The sequence below is a fragment of the Tasmannia lanceolata genome, unplaced genomic scaffold (genome assembly GCF_043159265.1).
Source record: "Tasmannia lanceolata isolate RefF3 unplaced genomic scaffold, GAP_Taslan_0.1 ptg000019l, whole genome shotgun sequence".
Taxonomy (NCBI): domain Eukaryota; kingdom Viridiplantae; phylum Streptophyta; class Magnoliopsida; order Canellales; family Winteraceae; genus Tasmannia; species Tasmannia lanceolata.
This window is the reverse complement of record NW_027518696.1, coordinates 8,761,197-8,787,182: the sequence shown is the minus strand read 5'-3', so window position 1 is coordinate 8,787,182 and position 25,986 is coordinate 8,761,197. Positions and strand designations below refer to the sequence as shown.

The 25,986-nt window shown below is 40.0% G+C and overlaps 1 protein-coding gene and 2 pseudogenes across 1 annotated transcript; 2 read left to right on the top strand and 1 right to left on the bottom strand.

Moving 5' to 3' along the window:
- Positions 1-2,150: 2,150 nt before the first annotated feature.
- Positions 2,151-3,962, top strand: LOC143852261 (UPF0481 protein At3g47200-like; annotated as a pseudogene).
- A 5,563-nt stretch (positions 3,963-9,525) lies between these two features.
- Positions 9,526-16,866, top strand: LOC143853288 (UPF0481 protein At3g47200-like; annotated as a pseudogene).
- Positions 16,867-24,381: 7,515 nt separating this feature from the next.
- LOC143853287 (UPF0481 protein At3g47200-like) lies at positions 24,382-25,663 on the bottom strand. Its single transcript, XM_077363006.1, has 2 exons — positions 25,556-25,663; positions 24,382-24,756 (listed from the first exon to the last, which is right to left on the bottom strand). The coding sequence occupies exons 1-2, from the start codon at positions 25,661-25,663 to the stop codon at positions 24,382-24,384; spliced, it is 483 nt and encodes a 160-aa protein (XP_077219121.1).
- Between the last annotated feature and the right edge of the window lie 323 nt (positions 25,664-25,986).

Genomic DNA, 25,986 nt, shown 5'->3' with positions numbered 1-25,986 from the left:
GCCCCTCCCTTGTACCCTTACTGTCTCAAATTAATGCCCCGGCCCCACCTCTTTATCAGTTAGTGGAAACACCAAAAAAAGGATAAGGAAAGAATCCGGGTGTAAAGTCTCAGTTCCCCCCATTTTTACTGTTGACCAGAAATTTCTTTTTATGTACGGCGGTAATTTACTCATTTTTTTACCATTCTGTTCAGACTTTAGGGTTTATAAAATAGGAATAGGAGATTGGATGTTATTTGAGAAATTATATGATGTGTGGCCAAGCCGTATTTTTCAAAAAGTAAAGTACGGCCAACTCTAGATTATCCAAACCGTCCATTTGTTGGGCCACAAGGTAAATATGTTGTACCCTAAAAATCATTTCCATAGGATGATCCTAAACGTCCCATCTATAGAGGTTGCAGTTCCTTGATAGACAGAGGGTTAGGATCATCATACGGAAATGAATTTTGGGGTATAACCTATTTATGGCCCAACAAATGAACGGTTTGGATCATCCTATGGATTGGGTCGTACCATGCTTTTTGAAAATTACAGGTTTATACAGCGGCGCATCATATAAAATCTCACTGTTATTAAGGCATGTATGGGATTTGAGATTTTTAACACCGGAACAGCGTAGCTTAAGATATATTGAAGGTATTTGAGGCTCAAAAGAAACTGGTAGTAGAGAAAGGCTGATTTGGATTGAAAAAACCCTCTAGTTTTGTTGGAGGAGGAAATCTAGTGTTTTTTTTTTATCGTGGGTGGGAAGGGGTAGTAGAGAAAGGCTGATTTGGATTGCAAGAATTTTTTTAAAAGAATAAGTATATTCTGTAAAAAGGGGAATTTTAAGGGTACTTTTGAGAATTTTTGGAACGAGGAGGCCAATTTTGAGATTTGGGATTTTTGCTGACTAGGTTCAACCCCACAACATATTGCCTAAGGGTGGCAAAATCGACCGAGCTGAACCGAAACCGAACCAAAAATTCGGTTTCGGTTTGGTTAAACCAAACCGATTCAAATTTCGGTTCGGTAAAACCAAACCGATGATTGGTTCCGTTCGGTTTCGATTTCAGTTCGGTTTCGGATCAGTTTGGTTTGGACAATAATAAATACGGAAAATGATAAATGTGCCCCTTTTCATCGGTTCGGTTTGGAGTGTTTCGGTTTCGGTTTGGTTTCGGTTTGGAGGTAAGCATGTTCGGTTCGGTTTCGGGTTGGGAGTCAAACCGAACCAAGACTGAACTGTTGCCGCCCCTAATATTGCCCCCACTTTAAATCGTTGATCTCATCGATTCTGGGCAACGTTCAAAAACATGATTTTTGGCTCCGGGATTCAATTAGTATTCGATGATTGCTATCAATCCAAGCCATCATATCTTCTTAAACTAATGTCAATTGCTGGGGATTTTATTTTGAATACATGCTTACTTGTGATTAGGTGCTCGAATTTGATATATTTGTAGGTCTGGTAGGGCAACTGCATCATTTTAAGTGCAATAGTGATGTCGAATTCACTGATTAATATGCAATTTTTGAATATTTGGAGCCCTTGATGACGATTTCTGATCGATCAGAGCTTGATATCATCAATTGGCTCAATTAGATGCAACTTGTGGTCAATCATTTTATTCAGAAGCGCCATCAGATGATGTTAAGGTGGGTGGGCCCATTGATGTGGGCAAGTTTCCATAATTTTAGTGGTCCTTCATGGATTCTTTTCAATCTTGAGATTTGTGTGTGGGCCCATCGAAATTTGGTGCTAATGTGGCTCCGGGTGTCTGAATGACCCACTTGCCTGGTGCTTGAAGGAAAGCATGTGAAGGCAGTTCAAATTGTACAACTTGGGTTGGGTCAGGTTGAGCTTTTGCTAAAAAAATGAATAGAAATCAACCTGAGCCCGACCTAATTTTAAGGTAAAAGCTCAACCCGAATTCTAAAAAATCAACCCGAATTCTAAAACATCCAATCTCCTATTCCTATTTTATAAACCCTAGAAGTCTGAACAGAATGGTAAAAAATGAGTAAATTACCGCCTTGCTGGTCACTCCTCGCCATCATCATCAAATAATGTTTAAGAGCTGACTTGACCATTCACCTTACTTCGTGTGCAAGGCATTTGCTCACGCAATACACACGCTTAGTCAATAGAGTAGTGTGATGATTTTCATTTTCCATATATAGGGAGAAGAAGAGGAGAAACGGACGATGGCAAACAAAGATAACCAGAGAGAACATTCAACAGTAGATGCTGATGATGCATGGGTTACTGCCATGAGACAGAAACTTGAAGCCAGTAGTAGCAAGCCGGGGAATAAAGATCAACACAGCATCTACAGAGTCCCGAAGCACATTTACGAGACTGATGAGAACGCCTACGAACCCAAAATCATCTCCATCGGCCCCTTTCACAAAGGAAAGCCATGCCTGAAAGATATGGAAGAGCACAAATGGCGCTATCTTAATGCAATCCTCTCTCGAAACAGAGATCTCAGCTTAGAGAATTACTTAGCAGAGATAAAGAAAATAGAGATGCGAGCGCGAAGCTGCTACTCCGAAAGCATGGACCATCTTGAGAGCAATGAGTTCATTAAAATGATGGTGGTCGATGGTTGTTTCATCGTCGAGCTTTTCCTCAAGTACAAGGAACAGAAGGAAGGAGGGTTAGAAGCAGATCCCATATATGATAAAAAATGGATGCTCTCCCTTGTAACCCATGACATGCTCCTCCTAGAGAACCAAATCCCTTTCTTTGTTTTACAGTCTTTATTTGAACTTGTCGATAAGTCGAGCAACCCTTCTTCTCTCTCTCAGATCGCCCTCGATTTCTTCGATCATCTCTTGCCAAGAAACAATGAAATCCATCATGACCCTCAAAAAGTTTATCATCTCCTACACCTGTTTCACTCTAGTCTTTTGCCATCTAAGAAATCACACAAAATCTGCTCCTGCTGTTGCTGTATGCCCTCTAACAGGTCCCCGGAATCATCAAACAAAGGACTACCGACACCACCTATGTCAATCCCCACTGCAACGGAGCTCAAAAATGCAAGAATGAAATTCAAGCAGAAGAAGATGAAGAGGGGTAGTTTCTTGGATGTAAATTTCAGCAAAGGGGCAATGGAAATCCCACACCTCTTAATCTATGAATCTACCAATTATCTCTTTCGAAACTTGATTGCCTGGGAGCTGTGTTTTCCGATCTCCGGAGCTCACTTCACAAGCTACACTTTCTTGATGGCTTGTCTCATCAATACGCCAAACGATGTCACCATACTGAAACAGAAGAAGATCATTGAACATACGTTGGCTAATGATGAAGAGGTGGCCCTTGTTTTCAACCAGGTGAGGAAGAGGGTCGATTTCGAAAATTATTACCTCTCCTTGTTCAAGGATGTGAACAAATATTACGAAAGAAAGCACGTTTGGAGGGTGGTGTGCCGTTGTTTGGGCAGCGTGTGCTGTTGTTTGTGCAACTTGTGCCTATATTGTTTTCCGATTCTGGTTTAGCTACTATTATTCTCGCTCTCACTTTTATTTCAGCAATCCATGTATCATGATGTCTCTGATGGCAGCCATTGTTATTGTCACTCTCACCATCACACAGACCTTCTTCTCCGTCTTCTCGTATGCCCTGTTAGGAAACATAATTCAAACTAGAGGGCCTACCCAAGTTTAGTTTTTCAGAATTTGTATGGAAGTGTTGGATGTGCGGAAGATTTTTAGTTTATTCTTATCTGTTTAGTTGTTTTGCTTTAACCACTGTTTGGGCTTTAGAGTATTCTTAATATTCTTAGTTTCCTTGTGAAAGTCGAATACTATTTTATAGGAAGTTAGAGCTTATGTAATGTGAAGTTAGTATTGCTAAAGAGAAACGTGTGATTTTCTTATGGTTGTTGGACGTATGAAAATAGCCTATTTAAAGGACTGTTGTGGTTATTTTGAATGGAATGAAGATATGAAAAGTTACTTAAAAGAAAGGCCTCTTCTATTCTTCTTCTATTGTATTGTCTTTTTGTTCTTAAAATTCTACATGCCCGCCCTACTTAGTTCTAATTTCATTTGAGTCAGTTGATCGTTTAGCTAATTAAGAATAGAATTCTCATGTGATTGCTCTTTGTGCAATTATCATGTTTCAAGAAATGAATTGATTTGTAAGCCTTTATCTAGTCTAGAAGTTTATAATAGATGGGCACAGGTTCCTGTCAGAATTGTTGTGGTTCGAACAACCTATGGCTAGCCAGTTGTAGTAACATTGAAACTTGACAGGAGGCAAAGTACTCATGGTAGGTTTATCAATTAGCAAAGTATATGGAAATTATCATTATTATTTTTATTTATTTTGGATGGCAAGTTTGTGGAAATTATTAGAGCTGCACTAATGAAATTAGCACTGAGGCAAATTATTCATGGCTGTTTGATTTCAGCACAATCTATCCTACATAAAATCTCCAAGGTGTAAGTTATCCATTGTCTCTCTTTCCTACTAATATTGATGGTAAGACTAACCCCGGAAAAGAACTAAAAAAACAAGGACAATTGTAATTCCAATCAAAGTGGCATTGAGCTTACCTTGTTTTATTTTCTGAAAATTGCCTGTTTTCAGGGATTGAAATGATATGAGGTAGTACTTATCCGCGATTAACCGAAAACGGAATACAAGGCAAACTAAGATAGGGTCTTATCCATGAAATCTATCCTTCACTCAAACAGCCCCTTATTAAGAGTCTTATAAATGAGAGCAGTGGCTAATTGAGACCCAAACATAGTTTTAAAAACAAAAAATATCAACAACTCGACCCGGCTTGGAAGTGTACCAAGTTAGAGTTAACTCTCACACACATTTAAAAAAAAAAAAAAAAACTGCATGTAAAAAAACTAGATAAATAATATAGATATAAAAATAGTCTAAAAGTAAAAAAAAAAAAAAAAAAAGTAAAAACTACATATAATTAATTAAAATATAAAGTAAAAAATTATAAAATAATAATGTCATCATCACTAATGCCTTGGCTTTAAGATTATGCAGGTGGGTTGGCCACAAGCCAAGGTGCCAGTGGCTAACCTTGCCAGCTTTGTCGATGCCTTATATGTTGCAAAGAAACCCTATATAGGCTGTGGCTCTTGACCCTTAGTATATGGTGTCCATTGTTTTTAGGTGCTCTGGACCCATTAACATTTGCAGATAGGTCCATTGATTACCATCCGCGCGGGCTTCTTATAGTGGCCCGAGAATTCGGAGAAAAATCTTCTCTGGTCAATACATGAGAGGTTGGTGAGAGGAGAGTAGGACGAAACGATGAAAGAGGCAAGAAGCAGAAACGAAAAATCTTTACCAGCAGACGGCTCTGTCTTTAACCCAGTGGTTTCTTTGGAAACAAAGAAGAAATGGCATAAGACATCACCATCAGACAGTTCAGAAGGAAAAAGACACTGAAAATGAAAAGGACAACAGCATTAATGGTCTCCTCACTAGCAGCCAAGCAAGACTAAAGGTAGGGAAGACTAAAGGTTGCGAGTTCTGACGAGTCACATTCCCCTAAAACTAGCTTCTTGTTCGAAAAATCCATATCTTAAGAAGCCCAAATATTATGACTCTTAAGATTGTTGGATAAAATGGACGGATCAGATTTCTACAGATCTTATAAACAAATAATGAAGAAATGATATATGGCTCAGTCGAACCCAAAACAGAAAGTCGAAGTCAAAACAAGTTATTCGAACCCAAAATAGGTTACTTGAACTAAAAACATGTTACTCGACCTCAAAATAATGCAACTCGAAGCTAAAAATTCATGTACTGTAATCAAACCATAATTGAAATAAAAAATGAAAACAGGTTGCACTTATCTCTTTTGATGAAAACCGTTTAGAAAAAATCGGGTTCGAAAAGAGAAGGCTGAGTCGTGCCACGTGGTCACTCTCCTTAAGAATCGTATCTGCCCCCTACCGATGCAGTCGGGATTCGCGAATCGACGCTCCAAGATAAAACAGTCAAATATGGCTCCAGTCCACGTGCACTCGCTGACTAGTCCACCCATAACCACGTTAGAACTGTGCTCAGACACCGAAGGCATGGATGGAAGGAGAATAAGGAAAAACAGAAAAACAAAACCCTTTTTCTGTATAAATCTCTGTCTTTTTCTGTTGGCAAAAGCGACCCCAAAACGTCTGTCCAGATGTCTCTGTGTACAGAATTGTTTCTTAGCAATGTTGTTTCTTCCCCTTTATATATACCCACGAATGTGACTGTTGGGGAGGGAAAAGCCACCATTAAACCCATAAAACATTTCTCTCCCAACAGTCACATTTGTGACCGTTGGAGATGAAACGGTTTTGTAACTTTAATGGGTGTTATTATCACAACTGTTTGGGGTGCCAATATAAAAAAGTGGGGATAAAAAAACAAAACGGTTTTTTGCAATAGAAGGATCCTTTTCTTTAAACCTGAACTCGGACCTCAGCCCGGCGCACGCGTGTGTTTTTTACACATGGGCTTGTGATCTTCTAAAAGCCTAGGATCAAACAAATTCTAAAGCCCCTCGAAGGCCCAAGCCTTTCTCCAACTCTCCATCTTATATGGATGAGAAGCATTTTCTTCCAAAGTAATGTGGGACTATTTGTTTTTGCTTGTAGTTGAGAGCTCACTTACATACAAACACACACACCAAGGTCTTGGGTTCAAGTCCCCATTCAAGCAAAAGACTTTTGCTTTCAAAACAAGAGGAAACTTTAATTTGAATCTTCCCTCCAAAGTTTAAACACAAAGAAAAAGCATCTTCGAATTTTCAATTTAAAACTATTTAAAATTTCCAACACTTATGTTAGGAAGAGTCTCCTCAAGCCACGACCCCCAAAATCAGCGCAAAACTTGCTGAAGCGGGAAAGTTAGAAGTACTAGTTGGGCGCCCGATGGTGCTTCCGAGCCAAAACGAAAAATTTTCAAAATTTGAAAAATATTCCCCCCCTTGATTCATAACCCATTGGTCCTTCATAACCCTAAACCTCTTGGACAAATGGTTGCAACCCAGGTGGAGGCCTGCACCTTGGAAACCATTTCTAAAGACCAAAATGATTCTTTTGGGAACCCAGGACAGAACCCAGCACAAGAACCTTTGTTATCTAGCCTAAATCCCATAAGATATTGGGGACATCTCTTCACTCAGGCAGCTGAAAGTACCATGGAATCTCAGTTAGATTACATTGAGGAAGACCCTTTGGAAACCAAAGAAGATTTGATAAAATTTAAAGAAGATGATCTTATGGAAGCAAAAGGGAAATGATTAAACTGTCTAGTGGGATATCTAATGGGAAAAATACCTTATTTCTTGGCTTTTAGAGAATTCCTTCGAAAAAGATGGAGATTGAAAGGGGAATTCCATATGTTTGCTTTGGCAAATGGATTTTTCCTATTCAAATTTTCGAATGCTGAAGATTGTTCATATGCTCTTGAGTCAACCAAGAAGAGCTCCCATACTGCAAAAATGGGTTCCTGGTTGTGCCCTGGAAAGGCTTAAACTCACAACGATCCCCATTTGGGTAAGATTCCCAGGCCTCCATTTGCAATTCTGGACAAGAAGAGGGCTCAACAAGATCTCTAGCTCCATAGGTAAACCTCTATATATGGATATACAAACGACGGAAGCTTCCTAGCCTAGCTATGCTAGGGTCTGCATTGAGGTTAGTGCTGAGAAAGTTCTCCCGAATGTCCTCAACATCCAAACTCCAAATGGAAGATTGATACAGGTCGTGGAATACGATTGGAAACCTAAGATAAAATCAGTTTTAAAGTTCAAAAACAAGAGTGGGTTCCAAAAAAGAAGGAATCTCGGCAATCCAATTCCAATGTGCAAGAATTTTCAACAAAGATCTCCACAGAAGAAAGGATTATTGGAACTGAAAATGAAAAACAAGGTGAAGAAAATGCAGAGATTACTACAACAAATGCATTCAGTATCCTTACCAATGTTGATCAATATGAAAATAAAGTTGGAGAAAATTCCAATCCAATTTGTCACAAATCTAATGAGCCAGATAGACCAGAAAAGTAGAAAACAGGGGAATCTTTTGAAAATCAGGACTCATATTCAAAGACGGATGATGAAGATAGTGAAGAGGACACTAGATGTGAGGACTACTCCGACCCTAACGAGGTTTCCTCATTTGAATCCTCCTCTGAAAAGGAGGATGATCAAAGAAACACAAAACATCCCAAAAAATCTCCAAAAAAGAATGTATCTTGGGCGGATGAACGTAATCAAGTCCACCTGATCCTAGTCGAACATGAGGATAGTGATGGAGAAGAGAATCCAGAACTTGAGGAATCAAAGGAAGCATGGCAGGAAGTTCAGAAGAAAATTAGGCCAAAACGCCCACAAAGAGCCGAATATACCCAGCCATTCCAAATTAGCTGATTATGTAATTCGCTAGTGAGCATTTTGATCTCTTATGCTCTGTTTGATTGCTCAGGATGGCTCGGAAAGTAGTGGAATATGAAGTCAACAGAAATCAAACGGGAGGAGACAAGCATTTTGATTTGTTTAGAATTACCCCGGAGAATAGTTAAGAAGTGTTTGGTTGCACGGCATATCCTCGGAAAGTAGGAAAATAAGTAGGGGTGTCATCACCAATATAAGGATAGAGGAAAGAGCGAAGGAAGAGAGAGCATCATTCCCTAGAAAATTCAGCCAAATTTTTTTAGTCTTGGAAGGATTTGCTTTTAGAGGGGACAAGGAATCCACAACATCACACAAGTAATTATTACATGGGAGAAATCCAAGGGAGTCCAATGCTATTTTGGCAACCAAACATGGAATGGCATGCCGCATCCAAACCAAATTCCGACGGCTGCCGAGCTTTTGTGCAACCAAACGAAACATTAGGCTTAGTGTTTGTCGCTCATATGTACTGAGCCTTGGTGCTCCCTCTCTCGCATGTTCCGAGTTAGGGTTGGATTTGTGCTTTTATTGTATCATCTTTCTCTTTATCAAATAAATCGGTAGGGGTCCCCTCTAAACCTCAGCTTACCCATAAAAAAGGAAAAAAGAAAGAAAGTAGAAACGAAAGAGTAAAAAATCCAAAAGTCAAATGGCCAATAATTTTGGTAGATGGGTTATGCTCACTCTCTCCCATCTAACTCTCGGACCCAGCATGTATGGTAAGCACATGGATGTTCTGATAAGGATTGTTGGTTTTGTGGGTCACCACGAAACCATCTCGGAAAATTCAGTCCCACCCTGAACAAATGATATTCTGACGGGAAATTAGAAATGGGCCCCCCCAAAATGACATCAATCGAGCCCTCGATCGTCTAGATGGGATCTCCATTAAGCATGGGACCAGACAATCTTGTACCCACATGGTGAGAATGATGTGAGATGCGAGTGGTACTAGCTATACATTTACTTAAATCTATGGACTAGCGTGAACTGTGAAGCCCACATTTATGAATTCATTTTCATTTTCATTATATGAAGAAGAAGAAGAAGAAGAAAAGGGTGTGAGAGAGAGAGAGAGGAGGAGGAGGAGGAGGAGAAAGGGATAATGGAAAATGCAGATAACCATAGGGAACATACAACTGTAGATATTGATGAAGCATGGGTTATTACATCCATGAGACATAAACTTGCAGCCACTAGCAGCGAGGCTGCGAGTAAAGATCAACACAACATTTACAGAGTCCCCAAGCACATCTATGAGACTGATGAGAAGGCCTACGAACCCAAAATCATCTCCATCAGCCCGTATCACCATGGAAAGCAATGCCGACAAAGCATGGAAGAACACAAATGGCGGTATCTAAACGCAATCCTCTCTTGAAACTTGGAACTCAGTTTGGAAAATTACTTAACAGATATCAAGAAAATGGAGGCACGAGCATGAAGCTGCTACTCCGAAAGCACTGACCACCTCGAGAGCAATCCGTTCGTTCAAATGATGGTGCTCGATGGCTGTTTCATAGTCGAGCTTTTCCTCAATTGAAAGGAGGCAATGATCAAGTGGAAGAAGGCAATGGAGGAAGGAGATTTCTTCTTTCTAAAGAAAGAAGCCAAAGAAGATCCCATACATGGAGGTTCAGATCCAGATGGGGTTGGAGGAGGAAGATCAAGGAGAGCATCCAAGGTCTGAGGAAATTTTCGAGTCGGGAGAAAGTAATGCTCTTCCTTCTGAGGAACTGGACGAGTTGTTAGCTATAAAAGATGCTTTTGGGATAGGTTTTAATGATGATCTAGAATCCACTAAGAATCTATTTCAGTCCATGGCAATCAGAGATTTGAAAGAAAGAAGGTAGGTCTGCTTGGAGAAGGAAGCTGGAAAGAAGGGGGCCGAGGGTAGTAACCCTAACTGAAAGGCCTTCCAGCCCTGACAGTTGGTTAAAAAAAAAAGAGAGAAAAAAGAAAAAGAAATTTTTATATATAAAGAGAAGAAGGAAAAATAAGAAGAGTAAAATGGAAGAAAAAATGAAGACTAGCTTATAGTGTTGTGAGGAAATAGGTGTTTTGGGGTTGTTTCATTGAAAGTATCTTCTTTGGTGAGAAGTTGATTCCCCAAGGCTTGAGAACTCTCAGTGTCTCTCGTTTAGGGTTGACTCCTTCCTTAGTCTTTTGCCTGATGGTAGTAGTTTTTTCTTGATTAGTTTGTGTAGACACCCCATTTTGACCGTGCCCTGCACCTCCTTGTTTTGTACACAACTTTTTCAAATCAGTGTGTTAGGACCCCAAATTACACCCTAGGCTAGCTTAGGGTCCTGCCAAGGTCCCTGTTAAATTTCGTCAAGATCCAAGCGCGTTTGCCTGGCGAACGAGCCAAGACAGAGCCGGCTAGTGCAAATATCATAGTGTGGGAGCATTGATATATAATTTTCTTTTTATACATTGGAGAGGGTTGAATTACCCGAATGGGGGTGCTTTTAGGAAGAAAAGGTAGCAAAGTATATCCTAATGGGCTGTTCAAGGAATGAAGGGGGTACAAATTTGTTCTCTATATAAGCTAACAAGGATTAGGGCATAAAGGGAGGGGTGCTATTACCAAAGCTTGGGGGTGCAAGTATCAGCCCTCACACTCTCTTTAAAAGGGGTAATCGACTAGGGTTTTAGAGGGGATTCTTCTTCATTTTGTTCTCCCCAACAGGGGACCTCATTGGCAGCCGCAAGACAAAGAAGGAAGAGAGGGAGAGAAGAACTTTCCAGCCACTTTTCCACCACCCTCGCCACCACCATCTCCACCATTCGCCTCCATTTTTCCATCACCACTACCCTCTTCATTTTCCCCACATCATCACTACCATTTTCAGCCACCCAAACCCACTTCAAAACCCATTTCCCTACATATTATTCCCCCCATTTCCACCATTAAAACCACCATTTTTTCCGACCCCCATCTCCGATAACCCTCTTCATCCTCCTTCCAAACCCACTTCAAAATTCGGTCACCCTTTCCTCTGCAAATCACCACCTCCTACCAGATTCCGACCAACCCCCATTAGCATCACCAAAACCCCCTTTCATTTACCCATTCACTTCCAACCTCCATGGATTCCGGTGGCCTTGCCGGAATCCGGTCATTCCCCTCTACAGAACCACCATCTTCTCCAAACCCATCTATCTCTACCATCTCCTCCACCTCACTTCCAACTGCTTCTCCTTAATTTATTTTTATTTTTTAAAAAAAGAAAAAAAAACAGAGCAATAGAAGAGCAGAGAGAGAGAGAGAGAGAAGGTGTGGTTTTCTCCTGCAACTCCGATCATCGTCAGCCATAACCGCCATCATCTCCCACCATCTTCTCCGGTCGTGCCACCTCCTCCGACCACCAATACCACCAACACCACCACCCTAACTCCGGTCACACCTCCACCATAGTTGAACCCCATTATTTTCGCCCATCTCTCCACCGCCAAAACCCACCTCCATTTCTTAGCTCCGGCGAATCCCATCCCCACAACCACCATCCACCAAACCTCCATTTTTGTTTGAAACCCACTTCGAAAACCCCCTTTCTACTCCTTCCATTGCAGCCGGCTCTCTCTCTCTCTCTCTCTCTCTCTCTCTCTCTCTCTCTCTCTCTCTCTCTCTCTCTCGTGTTTTATTTTATTCAGATGCTTCCAAGTTCTTGAAAATGGAGCTCTCCGAGAGATTTCTAGATCTGGTAGAAGGAGACTGAAATTTCTTGTTTCGGCACGCGCACCGACTACAGGGGAGCTTCACAGGTGGCCCACTACTGAAAATCTGGATGGAGAAATAGAAAATGCCGAGATCAAGAGGTTCAGAAATGCCACAAAGACAATCTCCTCAGGTTCCTCTCCAATTGAGGACCTCAAGCTCCGAATCGGGCGGCCATCATTCCACGAATCGACCCATTATCGATCGGAGCTCCAAGCTCAGCGGCCGCCAATCTCGATCGGGTCCGACATCAAAGCATCCTTTTAGCTACCCTTGCTTAGCAGCCCAGGTAATGTACGTGGCCTCTCTTTAGTTCATTTTCACACATAATTCATGTCAATTAGTATGGAGTAGGAGTGGCAATTTCGATTTCCCTTTGATTGTGTGTTTTCTTTAAGAGAGGATTACCAAATATCAAGTGATTGGGCATGAAATTTCTAAGGTTTTGTTCGGTTTTTCAAGTAAATCATGTTTAGGCATGCCAGCTGCTTTGGGGAAAATTTCAAAAACCTACGTGCTGTAGACCCACTGTTGGCACAAATTTGCTTATATTTCACTCTCACAGTTTTTACATTTGAATATGCACAAGTTGATGCCCTGTTATGTATTAAAATTTGTACAAATTGAAAATATCATTTAATGTGTTTCTATAATCTGTTGGAAATTTAATACTTCTCTTTCATACTAAGCTTTGAGTTAGGGTTCGAAGACGGTAATAAATGGATTGTTCAGGTCAGCTTATTATACTCATTCCTTTTTATTTAAATAAATTGTTTAATAGGAAGAAGGAGATCAGATGACTACTCTATTCGATATTATCGGCATGAGTACTGTCCGATTTCAAGGCGGGATATAGAAATATTATCATGTGTATATGACATCAGATGATTACTTTAGCATCATCTGATTTCATCCCCATATTGGGGTGGTGTTTGTGGTTGGGCATAGAAGTGTTTGATATTGTTTTCTTTCACTTTATTAGGCTATCCAGCGGCTGGTCTGGACTAATTAATGTTGTTTATCATTTTATGATTGCTATAGATTGTGTATTTTTTTATTGAAAATTCTTCTTTGCTTAGCACTTGATTTATTTTTATAAGAATAGAATGGAATTTGCGATTATCTGGTAGCTTTTTCTTCTCTCTTTGATAGACTAACACGATCTTATAGATTTCTGTTAAATTTCCTTAGATACTAGAATCCCCTCTCATTGCAAGGGCGATGAAGGCGCTAGCCCAAGCCCATCATTAGGGGACTGGCTCAGTCTAAGTAGCGGTCTCCTCCTTTGTATATAGGAGACTTGCCCAGTCTCATCAGAGCCCTTGTTTGCGTCATTTGTGTCTCGGAGACAAGCCTTGTCTCATATAGAGAGTTTCCTCTTTAGGAGGCTTACCTAGCCTCATGTTAGAGTGGCCTCCTCTTTTAGAGCGAGTCTTAGACTTGGTAGTGTTATTAGAGAGTCTCTGACTCATTTCTACTCCTTCCTTAGTGTTATTAGTTTGGAGTTTTTCCATTAGAGACTAACTCAGTCATATAGAGCCTTCCCTGCTTAGGATCTTAGATTGTTTTCTCTGTTCTTGGGACACTATTTTTCTTGTTGTGGTCCGTCTCTTTGAGACGCTAATTGCTTGTTGTTTGTTCGGGGTTTCCCCTTTGGATTTAGGGCTTTGCCCTAGTTTGTGGTGTTGCTTGCGTGTTCCCTTTAAGAGTGAAAACATTTTAAAGTCCAAAAGTATTGGAATATTTGAAAACTCAAAAACATTAGAAATTTAAAATGCAAAAACATTTGAAAACATCAAAAACCCTTAAAAATCTAAAGTGCTGAGTGTTTCTTTTAGAAGCGTAGTTTGAGAGTTTGATTTTCGAACTACGTTGGCTTGATCCTCTTTCACGAGGTACGTAGTGCAGCTTGGGATTCTTATCCCAGGTCCAGCCAAAACCTTTGTAAATAAATCATTCAAACTCTTTAAAAAAAAGTACAAAAATATTTCATAAACCTGTTTTCGAAAAATCTTCCTTTAGAGTTAGGACTTTGTCCTAGAAAGAGAGTTTTAGAGTTAGGGGTTTGTCTTTGGTTTTAGTCTTTGATTTGTTATGTGCTTGTTTTCGTTTGTTTTAGAGTTAAGAGTTTCGTCCTTGGTGTGTTGTTTGATTGTTGTGCGTTTTGTTTGTGTTTGTGTTAGAGTTAGGAGTCTGTTGCGCCTCCGTCCGGTCAGTTGGCGATTCGGATCGCCGACTGATGACTAGGTCTAAGATGCGTTAGCAATCCTATTGTTTTCCTTAGGACATACAGCCTAGTTACACATGGGTTGTAGGAACCACCTGCATTAGCTTAGGGCTAACCTGCATTTAGTTAGGGCATATAGGGTGTCCTAAAATCTACAATTCACTGGAATTTAAATAATCGTTCAAGAAGCTTTAATAATTAATCCGGTCTTTTAGATCGAGTCTAGGATAGAGGTCTAGGTGTCTTAGGCATCCTAGCTTAGAATAGGCGCGAAGAACTACGTTGCCTTGATTCTCGTGGAGGCGGGGATACGTAGGCTTCTTTGGATGAATATCAGACCATCCGAGGACTCGGGCTAAATCATTTATAGTCTTAGGATTCGTTGTGTTGTTATATTGTATATTTTGTTGTGTTTTCTTACTTTCTTGTGCTGATCTTATACCTTTAGTTATAGCTTGCATGTGTTTGCACACCAGAACTTAGACCCCTGTTAGGCATGTCACTCATAACCTAGTTGTCATTAGGTGACACATCTTTTATCTTACTTTATGTGTGTTTATTATTTCATCCCCGAGTCATGCATGATTAGGTAGACGTTCACTCGGGGATATTTGTTCCCATTTCACATGATTTTTACCCAAACTTCTTCGAAGTTAATGAAAAATGGCATAAGAGACCAAGTGTTCGCACTCGGGCGAATTGGGGGCGCTCTTCGGACCTTCTCCATTCGTCATCAGGCACGGACCTTTTGTATCTCTGGTTATCCATTGCAAACAGAGCATTTGTTTTGGTTCCATGGCGCATCCATGGATGGCGACTTTGAGTTATTTTCAGATATATCTTGGTTTCGAGCTCTGGCTCCAGATCAGGATGTATCTCATTCTTTTCATATATCGCCACACATGCTATGCTGTGAGGGTGGCAACAGTTTCGAGAATTCCTTGGCAGAGCTCTCCTTCACTTTGTGGAGATCCAGAGGGTGTTAGGGACTTGTTCCCTCGCCGTCCTCGGATCGGGGTCCACAGTTTGGAGGTTTTAGTTGTTAACATAGATTTTCAAAATTGGGTTGTAGGTTGTTTGATGGTAAATATTCTTGACAATCATCCAAGATAGCTATTGTTTAAATAGCATTGTGAATTACCTGTCTATATCTAGAAGTACTCATCTTCAACAGTCATGGCTTGAGAGACTCTGTCTTTCGCTTAGGCTTTCCTGTCTGGATACTCTAGCCTTGCTATATTTTCTTGGAGTTTTACGTTAGATCTAGAGTTTTAGAGCTTCAGAATGCAAGTTTGGTATTCTTAGGAGAATTAGTTGATCCGCAGTTTCAGAGGTATTTGTTAGGAGAACCAATTTTATCTGCAGTTTCAGAAGGGTATAGATGAAAGATTTTAAAGGAATGCTACGGAAGTTGTAAAGAAGGCATGCTGTTGAAAAGAAGAATGGGTTGAATTGATCTCGGGTGTGCCCATGCCAATACTTCTCAACATTTTGTATTAGCAGGCTGGGACTCATGTCCCGAATGCTATCTTAATATTAATGAAATATATCAATTTTCAAAAAAAAAAAAGATCCCATATATGGCACAAATTGGATGCTTCCGCTTGTAGCCCATGACATGCTCCTCTTAGAGAACCAAATCCCTTTCTTTGTCTTACAGTCTTTATTCAATCTCGTCGACAAATCGAGCACCCTTTCTTCTCTGTTGCAGTTCGCCCTTGATTTCTTTGATCATTTCTTTCCTAGAAACAATGGAATTCATCCTACAGATGAAGACCCCGGAAAAATCCTTCATCTCCTACACTTATTTCATTCTAGTCTTTTGCCAGTTGACAAGAAAGCACACAATTTCTGCTCTTATTCTTGTTACATGCCCCATCTAGCTTTCACTGACAGGTCCCCCGCTTCGTCGGAAAAAAAGACCTCCCGCGCCACCCAAGTCAATCCCCTCCGCGATAGAGCTCAAAGAGGCAGGGGTCAAGTTCAAGCAAAAGAAGATGAAGATGGGTAGCTTCTTAGAAGTAGATTTCAGTAAAGGGGTGATGTAAATTCCACATCTCTCAATCTATGATTCCTCTACCAATTCTCTGTTTCGAATCTTTGTCACCTTCGAGCGATGCTTTCTAATCTCTGGAGCACACTTCAAAAGCTACACCATCTTGATGGATTGTCTCATCAATACCGCAGACGATGTCGCCATACTCAAACAAAATAAGATCATCTAACATATGATGGGTAGTGGTGAAGAGGTGGCGCTTCTTTTCAACCGGTTGGGGAAGGGGGTAGCTGTAGATTTCCAAGATTGTTACTTCTCCTACTTGTTCAAGGATGTGAACAAATATTGCGAGACCAATTGGCACCTCTGGAGGGCAAACTTGGTGCGTCGTTATTTCAGGAAACCATGGACCATCATGTCTCTGGTCACAGCCATTCTTATTCTCACTCTCACATTCACACAGACCTTCTTCTCCGTCTTCTCATATGCCCACCCTCCTTAGTTATAACGTCATTTGAATTAGTCAACCGTTTAGCAAAGAACAATTGTCACTTGATTTGTTCTAATTTTATTTGATTAAATTGCTTGTTTAGCTAGGAATGATTCTAATGTTTGTAGAAATGAATTTATTAGTAAACCTTTTGCCATGTTAAATGCTTTGAATTGATGAACCCAAGTTCATGTCAGAATTGTTGTGGTTCGAACCACCTGTTCCTGGACTGAGTGTTTTAGTAGCACCAGTTCATGGCATTTGTATCAATTGGCAAAGTTAGAGGCAATTAATATTTAATAGAGCTGCATTAATAAGAAAATAGCATAGAATGGGCATACTGCCTGTTTTGGGGATCCACAAAGTTGTACAAATATGTTAGAACTCCTCAATGGTCTTGCAGACTAATTCATTTTTGAACAAAAATGGATCTTCCGTGATTAGTCATGAATCTTTTGTCTTTTCCAGCAACATCTGTTTATCAAAACCGGTAGCTGTAATGCTGTTTATCATCTTTTAAGTATAATTGCAGATCTCCGTGGAGATCTTCGCTATTTCTAGTGCATCTTTCTTCGAGACTTCTGCCCCAGCGCAAGTTATTAGGACCCTGAAAATTCAATTGGGAGTGGATCCAACGGTAGTGATTGCACATCATTGTTAAGCATGTTACTGGTGAAAAGGATCTTCAAGAAAAGTTAAAGACGGGATATACAATATGCAAAAGTCCAGAAATCTTGACAGGAGTGGACCATATTCGATTGGCAAAAGTCCAAAACCTGCAGCGGCTAACCTTTCAAGCTTTGTCTATGCCTCATATGTTGCCAAGAAATGCTGGGATGTGGGCCAGTGGCTCTTTACCCATGGCATATGTGGTCCATTGTTTTTAGAAGCTCCAAGTCCACTAATATTAGCAGATGGAACTGTCGAGCAGGCCTGTTGATCGCTATCCACACGGGTTTCTTTAGGAACTTGTGTTTAAAATAGTGAATTCGGAGAAAAATCCTCCTGATCAAAAGAGGAAAAGGAAAGTAAAGAAATTACTTTTATTTTACATACATCAAAAAGGATCCTCGATACTTCTTAATTTTGCAATGACGCACGAAACCACCTCTCCTTAGCATTACCTAGCTTATGAATGACCCTTCAAACATTGCCAACCACAATCATATCCCGCTATACTCACTTGCATTACACATGTATCCACCTAATCTAATGGGACCAAACCAAGAAACATACCTAGGTAACATACAAAGTAAATCAGTGGAGGTAAAATAGGAAGAGAGGCTAATGCTGTGAACTTCATTATCTTCTAAGAATGATGAACATAGTAACCAAAACGGAATAAAAGGTCTGTGTGATCGTGATCCCAATAAGAAGGGTAGCAGCTAGAAGAGATACAATCGCCCATGGATGCCAGAGATACTCATGCCTCAAGCTGGCCCTCCAAGCATGCCATCTTCGATCAAAATGGAAATTCAGCTCGGCCGACACGCGGGAAAGATAACAATCGTTAACGTCTAAAGTGATCTCTCTACAAAGCCCGTTGAAGAGGCGTGCCACATCTTCTGTTAGAGTAATTAGGTCAAGCAAGAGGTTGCTTGAAGCATTACACCCAAGGTATCTAATTTGGAATACCAAGTTTGTTGCCTCCAGCCCCTATATATATTAGATACACTAGGGTTTTAATAGGTTAGTGGGCTCTAGCCCAAATAGGCCCACTACACCGGTCCATTATCTTATTGGGCTTATATTAGAACATACATGGGTTATATTATATACCCAACAATCTCCTCCTATGTTCTACATATAGCACAATCCAATAGATAGTTAATGTGATGTCCAAACAAAATTATTGAATCATCCATATCACCATATCAATAAAAATTTGTAATCCAACTGAAAACAAAAGTACTTTAAAGAATATCCAAGAGTTTTAGAAATAATCTAAACTTAAACATAAGCAGTTTCACATGTAGGTGAACTATTTAATCAACTGAAAAGAAAATAATAGTTCTCACTGCTCTATAAGGATTCACTCATCAAGATCCAAATTGAGGCAATCTCCTCCATTTTCGTCAATTCCTGTAAATTACCAAATATGAATTTTATTAAAAATGAATCCAACCATTTGTGTATTTTACTAAAAGTATCTAGTTCTACAGAAAGAACTTAGTACAATTTCATAATGGCTGAAAAATAAATATCAATATCAATAAGCATCAATGTCAAGTTTCAATCAAGAACAAGACCTGAACAGTTTCTTTACAAAGAACCATTCCATATTTTCATTTGAAATGTTACAGGCATCATATCCAAATTGAGTTAAGCTGTATCATCAAGTTTGGAATGAAACAACATTTCCCAAGAAGGACATGTCATCAAATGTGGAATGACATAAAGATAACTGTAAACATCATTGAAACATATCAAGTGCTTATCTTGGCCAAGATAGGGAGATTCGAAAAATTCAAAATAATATGAATGTAGGTTAAGACACGTCTACACAGTCTTTAACCCCATCTCCCTCACAGTTTTGAATATTCGATCTTTGTTTGGCCAAATTATCCTTCGATCTCACATCAACCAAAGTGATAATACCTCGTTCTATAAGATAATTCAGCGTGGCATGTTTCAGCCTGACATGTCTCCTCTTACCATTAAAGAGTGAGTTTTTCACAACCGTAATTGTAGCTTGATTATCACAGAACAAACTTAAAGAGTTAATCTTTAAATGGGTCAATGGAATGTCGAGGATCAGATCTCGTATCCACTCTGCTTCATCTCCTGTAGAAACTAAAGTATAAAGTTCTGATTCTATAGATGACAGAGCAATACAAGTCTGTCTGTTTGACTTCCATGCAACAGTGGCCCCACCCAGTGTAAATACATAACCACTAGTAGATTTACTGTCTCCTAATTCTGAGCCCCATGATGCATCAGAATACCCTTCCAGGATAGGAGGATGGCCATTATAACATAGAGCATATCCTTGAGTACCCTTAAGGTATCTCATCAGCCTCATAAGGGCATCCCAGTGCTCATGGCCAAGATTACTAGTGAAACGACTCAGCATGCCAACTGTAAAGGCTATGTCTGGCCTAGTGCAACTCATAGCATACATGAGACTACCAATCAGTTTAGAATAATCTAACTGATTCACACTGTCTCCTTCATTAGAGATCAGCTTCTTGGTATAATCAAATGGTGTCTCAATCGGTTTACACTCACTCTATCCCCATGTAGAAAGTAGTTTTTCAATATATTGGGCTTGGCTAAGAGTAATCCCTTGCCTTTCAAAACTTACTTTCATACCAAGAATGGTGTCAACCACACCAAGATCTTTCATGTCGAATTCTTGAGCCAAAGTGGTTTTCACGTCACTCACTACAGAGAGATCGGAACCAAGAATCAACATATCGTCTACATACAAGCAAATAATCGCAACCTTATTCGACACAGAATGAAAGTAAAGGTATTTATCTGAGTAACTGGTCTGAAAACCAAAGCTCTTTACTAACTTGTCAAATTTTTGATGCCATAATTTAGGTGATTGTTTAAGACCATACAAAGATTTGTGTAACTTACAAACTTTGTTGTCGAAACCTTCCATGATAAACCCTTCAGGTTGGCACATGTAGATTTCCTCTGTGAGGTCTCCATTAAGGAAAGCCGTTTTTACATCCATTTGATGCACAACATACTTCTCAATAGAAGCCAAAGCAAGAAGAATTCTTATCGTTGTCAAATGACAGACCGGTGAGTAAACATCAAAGTAGTCTATCCCACTGACTTGAGTATAGCCCTTAGCTACTAAACGTGCTTTATACCGACCGAGCTATGGATCCGTCAGGATTAAGTTACTTCTTCAAAATCCACTTACAGCCCACAGTCTTAGCCCTTTTTGGCAAATCGACTAGCTGCCAAGTTTGATTTTGTTACGGAGAGCTCATTTCATCATCAATGGCTTCTGCTCACAACAAAGAGTCCCTAGATCTCATCGCTTCCTTATAGGTTGACGGATCAATCTCTACATGGTAGGTCACAAAATCCTCACCAAAGTTCTTGGGTACTCTATCTCTTGTAGAAACTCTTAAAGGTTCTGATGTAGAAATCAGTTTAGGACAGGTGTCAGAAATATTCTGTTCAAACTCTACATGCGATTCTGTAACCATCTCAGTATCGCCAGGTAGGTTCAAACCATGATCTCTAAGAAATTTATTCTCAAATAATACTGCATCTCTAGATTTTATAACCAAATTGATAGATAGATCCAAAAACCGATCAGCAGCACTATCTTCTGCACCACCTAGATAAACACAAGTGTTGGTTCTAGGCCCTACCTTAGGTCTCCTAGGGTCTTGTATCCTCACATATGCAATACAGCCCCAAGTCTTAAGAGTGTCATATCTACAAAGATGTTTATGCCATAACTCATGAGGAGTATAGGGCAACTTAGAGTGTGGTACTCTATTCAAGATGTGATTTGCAGTTAAAGCTGCTTCTCCCCAATAGCTAGTAGGCATGCCAGCTGTCAATAACATAGATTTAACATTTCAGTTAACGTCCGGTTCTTACGTTCAGCTATGCCATTAGATTTAGGTGAGTAAGGAGCAGTAGTTTCAAGTATTATGCCCTGAGAGGCACAGAATTCCTTGAACTCTGTCAAAGTGTATTCTCCTCCTCTATCACTCCTAAATCGCTTAATTTTCAAGTTCGATTGATTTTCAGCACGATTTTTGAAAATTTTAAATTTATCAAAAGCTTCATCTTTCGATTTTAGGAGATAAATATGACAATATCTAGAAAAATCGTCTATAAAAGTGATTAAATACTTCCGACCACCTCAAGTAGTGAAACTTTTAAAATCACAGAGGTCAGAATGTATTAACTCAAGAAGTTGTGTGCTCCTAGAAACCGAATGAAAAGGTTTTCTAGTGATCTTGGTTTGTGCACACACTTCACATCTGTCAAATCTAATCGATGTATCTAAAGGTATATTATAACTTTTAGCAAGTTTGACCATTTTTCTATAGTTCACATGTCCCAATCTAGTGTGTAACAACTTAGGATCAATCAAAGTGGAACTAACCTGACTAACGGTTTCATTTGCTAAACTCAGTCTATACATACCATCGATTAAGAAAGCACAACCAAAATAATAAGAGTTAACAGTTAAAGTTACTCTACCACCCAAAAAAGATGAACACATGCTAGCATTGTCTAAAAGACTAATAGAAATTAAATTCTTTTGAATAGCAGGAACTACTTTAACATTTTTTAAAGTTAGTATTTTACCTGAAGAAAGGACCAGGTTCGCAGTTCCAATGTGAGCCACCTCTGCCTCAGCTCCACTAGCCACTGTAACGGTCTCTTTCACGCCAACAGCATCCGTAAGTAGTTTCTTCGAGTTGCAAACATGGCAGGTAGCTCCTGTATTTAACCACCAGGCTGAAGAAGTACTGGCCTTACCATTGCCTAACATGGCAATAAAACTCTTAGGCGCAGCACTGCCCACTATCATATGAGCTTCCTTTTGTGGTGTGTCAGATTTAGCCTTCTTAGGTTGTTTACACTCTGCAGCAAAGTGACCCCATTTCCCACAGTTGTGGCACTTGCCCTTCTTTTTCTGAAAGATAGTCTTTTTGGCCTCCAACTTGGGATGTTCACTTTTAGGTGACTTGGATTTTCGAGGAAATTTCTTGGGATATATTACCACGTTAGCAGCAGACTGTTGTTGTCTAACCATCTCCAAGTTATTCCTACCTCGATTCTCATCTTCGATTCGAATGAATTGTTTGAGATCATCTAGTCCCACTTGCACCTTTTTCCGATACATCTCGGTTTTGAAAGAGTGCCATGCAGATGGTTACTTGTATATAATTACACCCACAAGAAATGAATCACAGACAACTATTTTTTCATTATGCAACTTAGATCTCAAATTCTCTAGATCAGTAACTTGAGGAGTGATTTCCTTGTCTTCTTGAAACTTGAAATCCATGAATTTGTCCACTAGATGAGTCTTGGACAATTCCTCCTCTTTCTTGAATTGAGCATCTAAGTTGTCCCATATTGCTTTAGCAGTGTTATATTTACTGTAGGTTTCTGTAAGACGATCTGAATGACAATTCAACAAATAGTCTTTGCAGAAATCCTCATCTCTAAGCCATTGAGATTCATCAACTTCTTCATCCGTCTCAGCAAAGGTACTCAAAACGGTATAAAAAAAGTTCATATATTTTAGATCGAATTGAGTCTTTCGCTTCCATGAGTTAAACTCAGATCCTCCAAACGATTGAAGTTTGACCATCTCAAACGGCATAGCATTCTTATCCATTGTATATTTAAAATGAAATAAAAGTTGGAAAGAGTGCACCTGAATGGAGAGAATTCAACCACGAAGAATTCGACCAAAGCAATTCGGCCACCAAGATTAGCAGCGACAATTTTGGATTCAGCCAGCAACGTCCAAATTCCAATAACACCTAAATGCAAAAGTCGAATAACACCCAAATTGCAAATAGCAACCACTGGCGGCCAACAACAAGGTGTCCAAGTGCCACAACCTCCTCCCAAAAAATGTTTCTGCCGTGAGATGATCCTTCACCAAAGAACCATTTTGCTTCAGTTGTGGGTTTCAACCCAAAGAGTGTCTGAAAGATGGGTTTCAACACAAAACATCCAAAAAAGGGGTTCGAAACCCACTGTAATTCTACCCAACTGAGCGAAATATCAAGGGTTTGAATAGGCCAGAAAACATATCCCACGCCCAAATTAAAAAAAAAATATGTGGGTCTGAAGAAAACCACGCCCAATACGATTGAGAGAGGGTAGGATTCAGAGTGGATCCAATGTTTCAGCCTCCAAGCAAAAATCGTATTTGCAGCAGATGAAGTCTTGGCTTTCTTCAATGAGAAAGAGAGACCGACCAAGGTAGGAAAGACAGACGTGTCCTTTTTGGCAAAAAACCAACGATGGAGAGAGAGACACAAGTCTCTTACAAGAGGCTGGGTTCACCACCATTTCTTCCAATAGCGTGAGAGAGAAATCACAAAGGGATTTTCAAATCTGAAGAGTTATTGAAGAAGTTCCAGACGTGTGGTGATATGCAGCCAACGGTGAGAGAGAAGCCGATTAGGGGATGAGACACGATCTCTCAAACCGTGAGAAAAGTACTGATTATTTGAGTTCGAAAAGAACCCCAAAAATAGGAATCGAACAGTGTGATCCCTTCCCCTGACCTTGACGAAAAAGAGATCAAAACGAGAGAGAAAGAGAGAGAGTCGATCACAAAAAAAGATTTTTTAAGGTTCTAATGCTTCAAGATTGTTAGAGTAATTAGGTCAAGCAAGAGGTTGCTTGAAGCATTACACCCAAGGTATCTAATTTGGAATACCAAGTTTGTTGCCTCCAGCCCCTATATATATTAGATACACTAGGGTTTTAATAGGTTAGTGGGCTCTAGCCCAAATAGGCCCACTACACCGGTCCATTATCTTATTAGGCTTATATTAGAACATACATGAGTTATATTATATACCCAACATCTTCCTCGCTCCCTAGCCCGTGATCAATGATCCCTTGCCGCCGCAAGTAACCAACATCTTTTGGGCAATTGATCAGCCCATCCATGAAGCTGATGTAAGAGGTAACATGGTTGTTGCAATGGGGGTAGCACTGTTCGAAGGCCATCAGGTTGAGGAAGATGGATTTGGTTGAGTCGTGGATTACCAAGGGAGGGATTTCGAGAATGCTCTTATGGAATTTGATGTCCATGAATTTGTCTGATTTTCCCTTTCGAAATTTGATTCCACAGCTTCTCAGGGCTAACACGCAGTGCACCATGAGTTGGTTCTTGTGCATCTTAACCGTACACCACTCGAACTCGAACGTGGTTCGCTCCTGTTGACGTATAAATGATTAAATAAAACCAACTTAATTGGTTGTTTTGACATGGTGCCAGAGCTATTGCCTTACGGTGGTTTGGCTACCATGATTTTTTTTTATGATAAATAGCTATGTTTGGTTGCTCGGGGGTGGCTCTGAGAGTAGTGGAATAAGAAGTCAAAAGGGGGAGGCAAGCATAGATGTCTAGAATTAAGATTCAGAGAATAGTGGACTAGTGGTACGTAGTGTTTGGTTGTGCGGCAGTCCAGAGAGTAGTGAAAAAAGTAGGGTATCGTTATGAATATAGAGGTGAAGAGAGAGAGAGAATAAGACAAGACATTATTTCTTCCATCAAAATTTTACCATTTCGGTATAATTTGGTTTGAATATGAGAAGGGGGGGCATTAGTGCCACATGGGCGCCACATGGGCAAAAAAGCAATGATAATGTTCCAAGCATGTTGGGGAGTGGAGTTTTAATGCAATATTGGCAACCAAACAAAGAATTAGCATTCCCATGCAACCAAACAGGTTAGTGTCTCCAAGTAGTGATAGAGGGGCCGGGGGGCGTAGGAGAAAGAGAGGTTTGAAAGGCGCAAGATGGGATTGAGAAATGGCTAAAAATGAGGAAACTTAAGAATAAAAAGAAAAAAATCTACTCAAAATAGGATCAGCCTTTTTGCTGATTTCTACCCACTTCTCACCTTCGTCTGCTCAAATCTCTCTCCTTCTCCCATCCACGCTCCTCCTCTCTCACCACTTGAAGACACTAATTTATGAAAATATAAATTCATGGCTGCCAGAATTGTTAATACCTGGTAAGGAAGGAGACTCTGGTGGATGACATGGAGCAGATGAAGGCCTTCTTCGTCTAATTCATGGGATAGAGGTGTACCACCTTCCACCAAATACGAGAACTCCATCTGCGCTCTGATTATGTCAGGAAGGGTATTGGGGTCTTTTTTCCACCCGTTTTTGAAGAATCGTGCGGGTTTCGTCCATAAGATGAAAGGTACCCCGTTCAGTACCATGTTGCAATAAATGCCCACGTTCCGTAATTTTCTCTGAAAAAACAATGGGGTCTCGGGCGGGTTGGGTTTCAGATTGAAAAACTCTGAGAATTCTGGGGTTGGATTTGAGTTAAAGTTTAAAAACCCGACCCAAGCTAGATATTTATGTTTTTAGGAGTTCTGGACCATTTACATTTGCAGATAGGATTGTTAATCAGTGCCGTTGATCACTATCC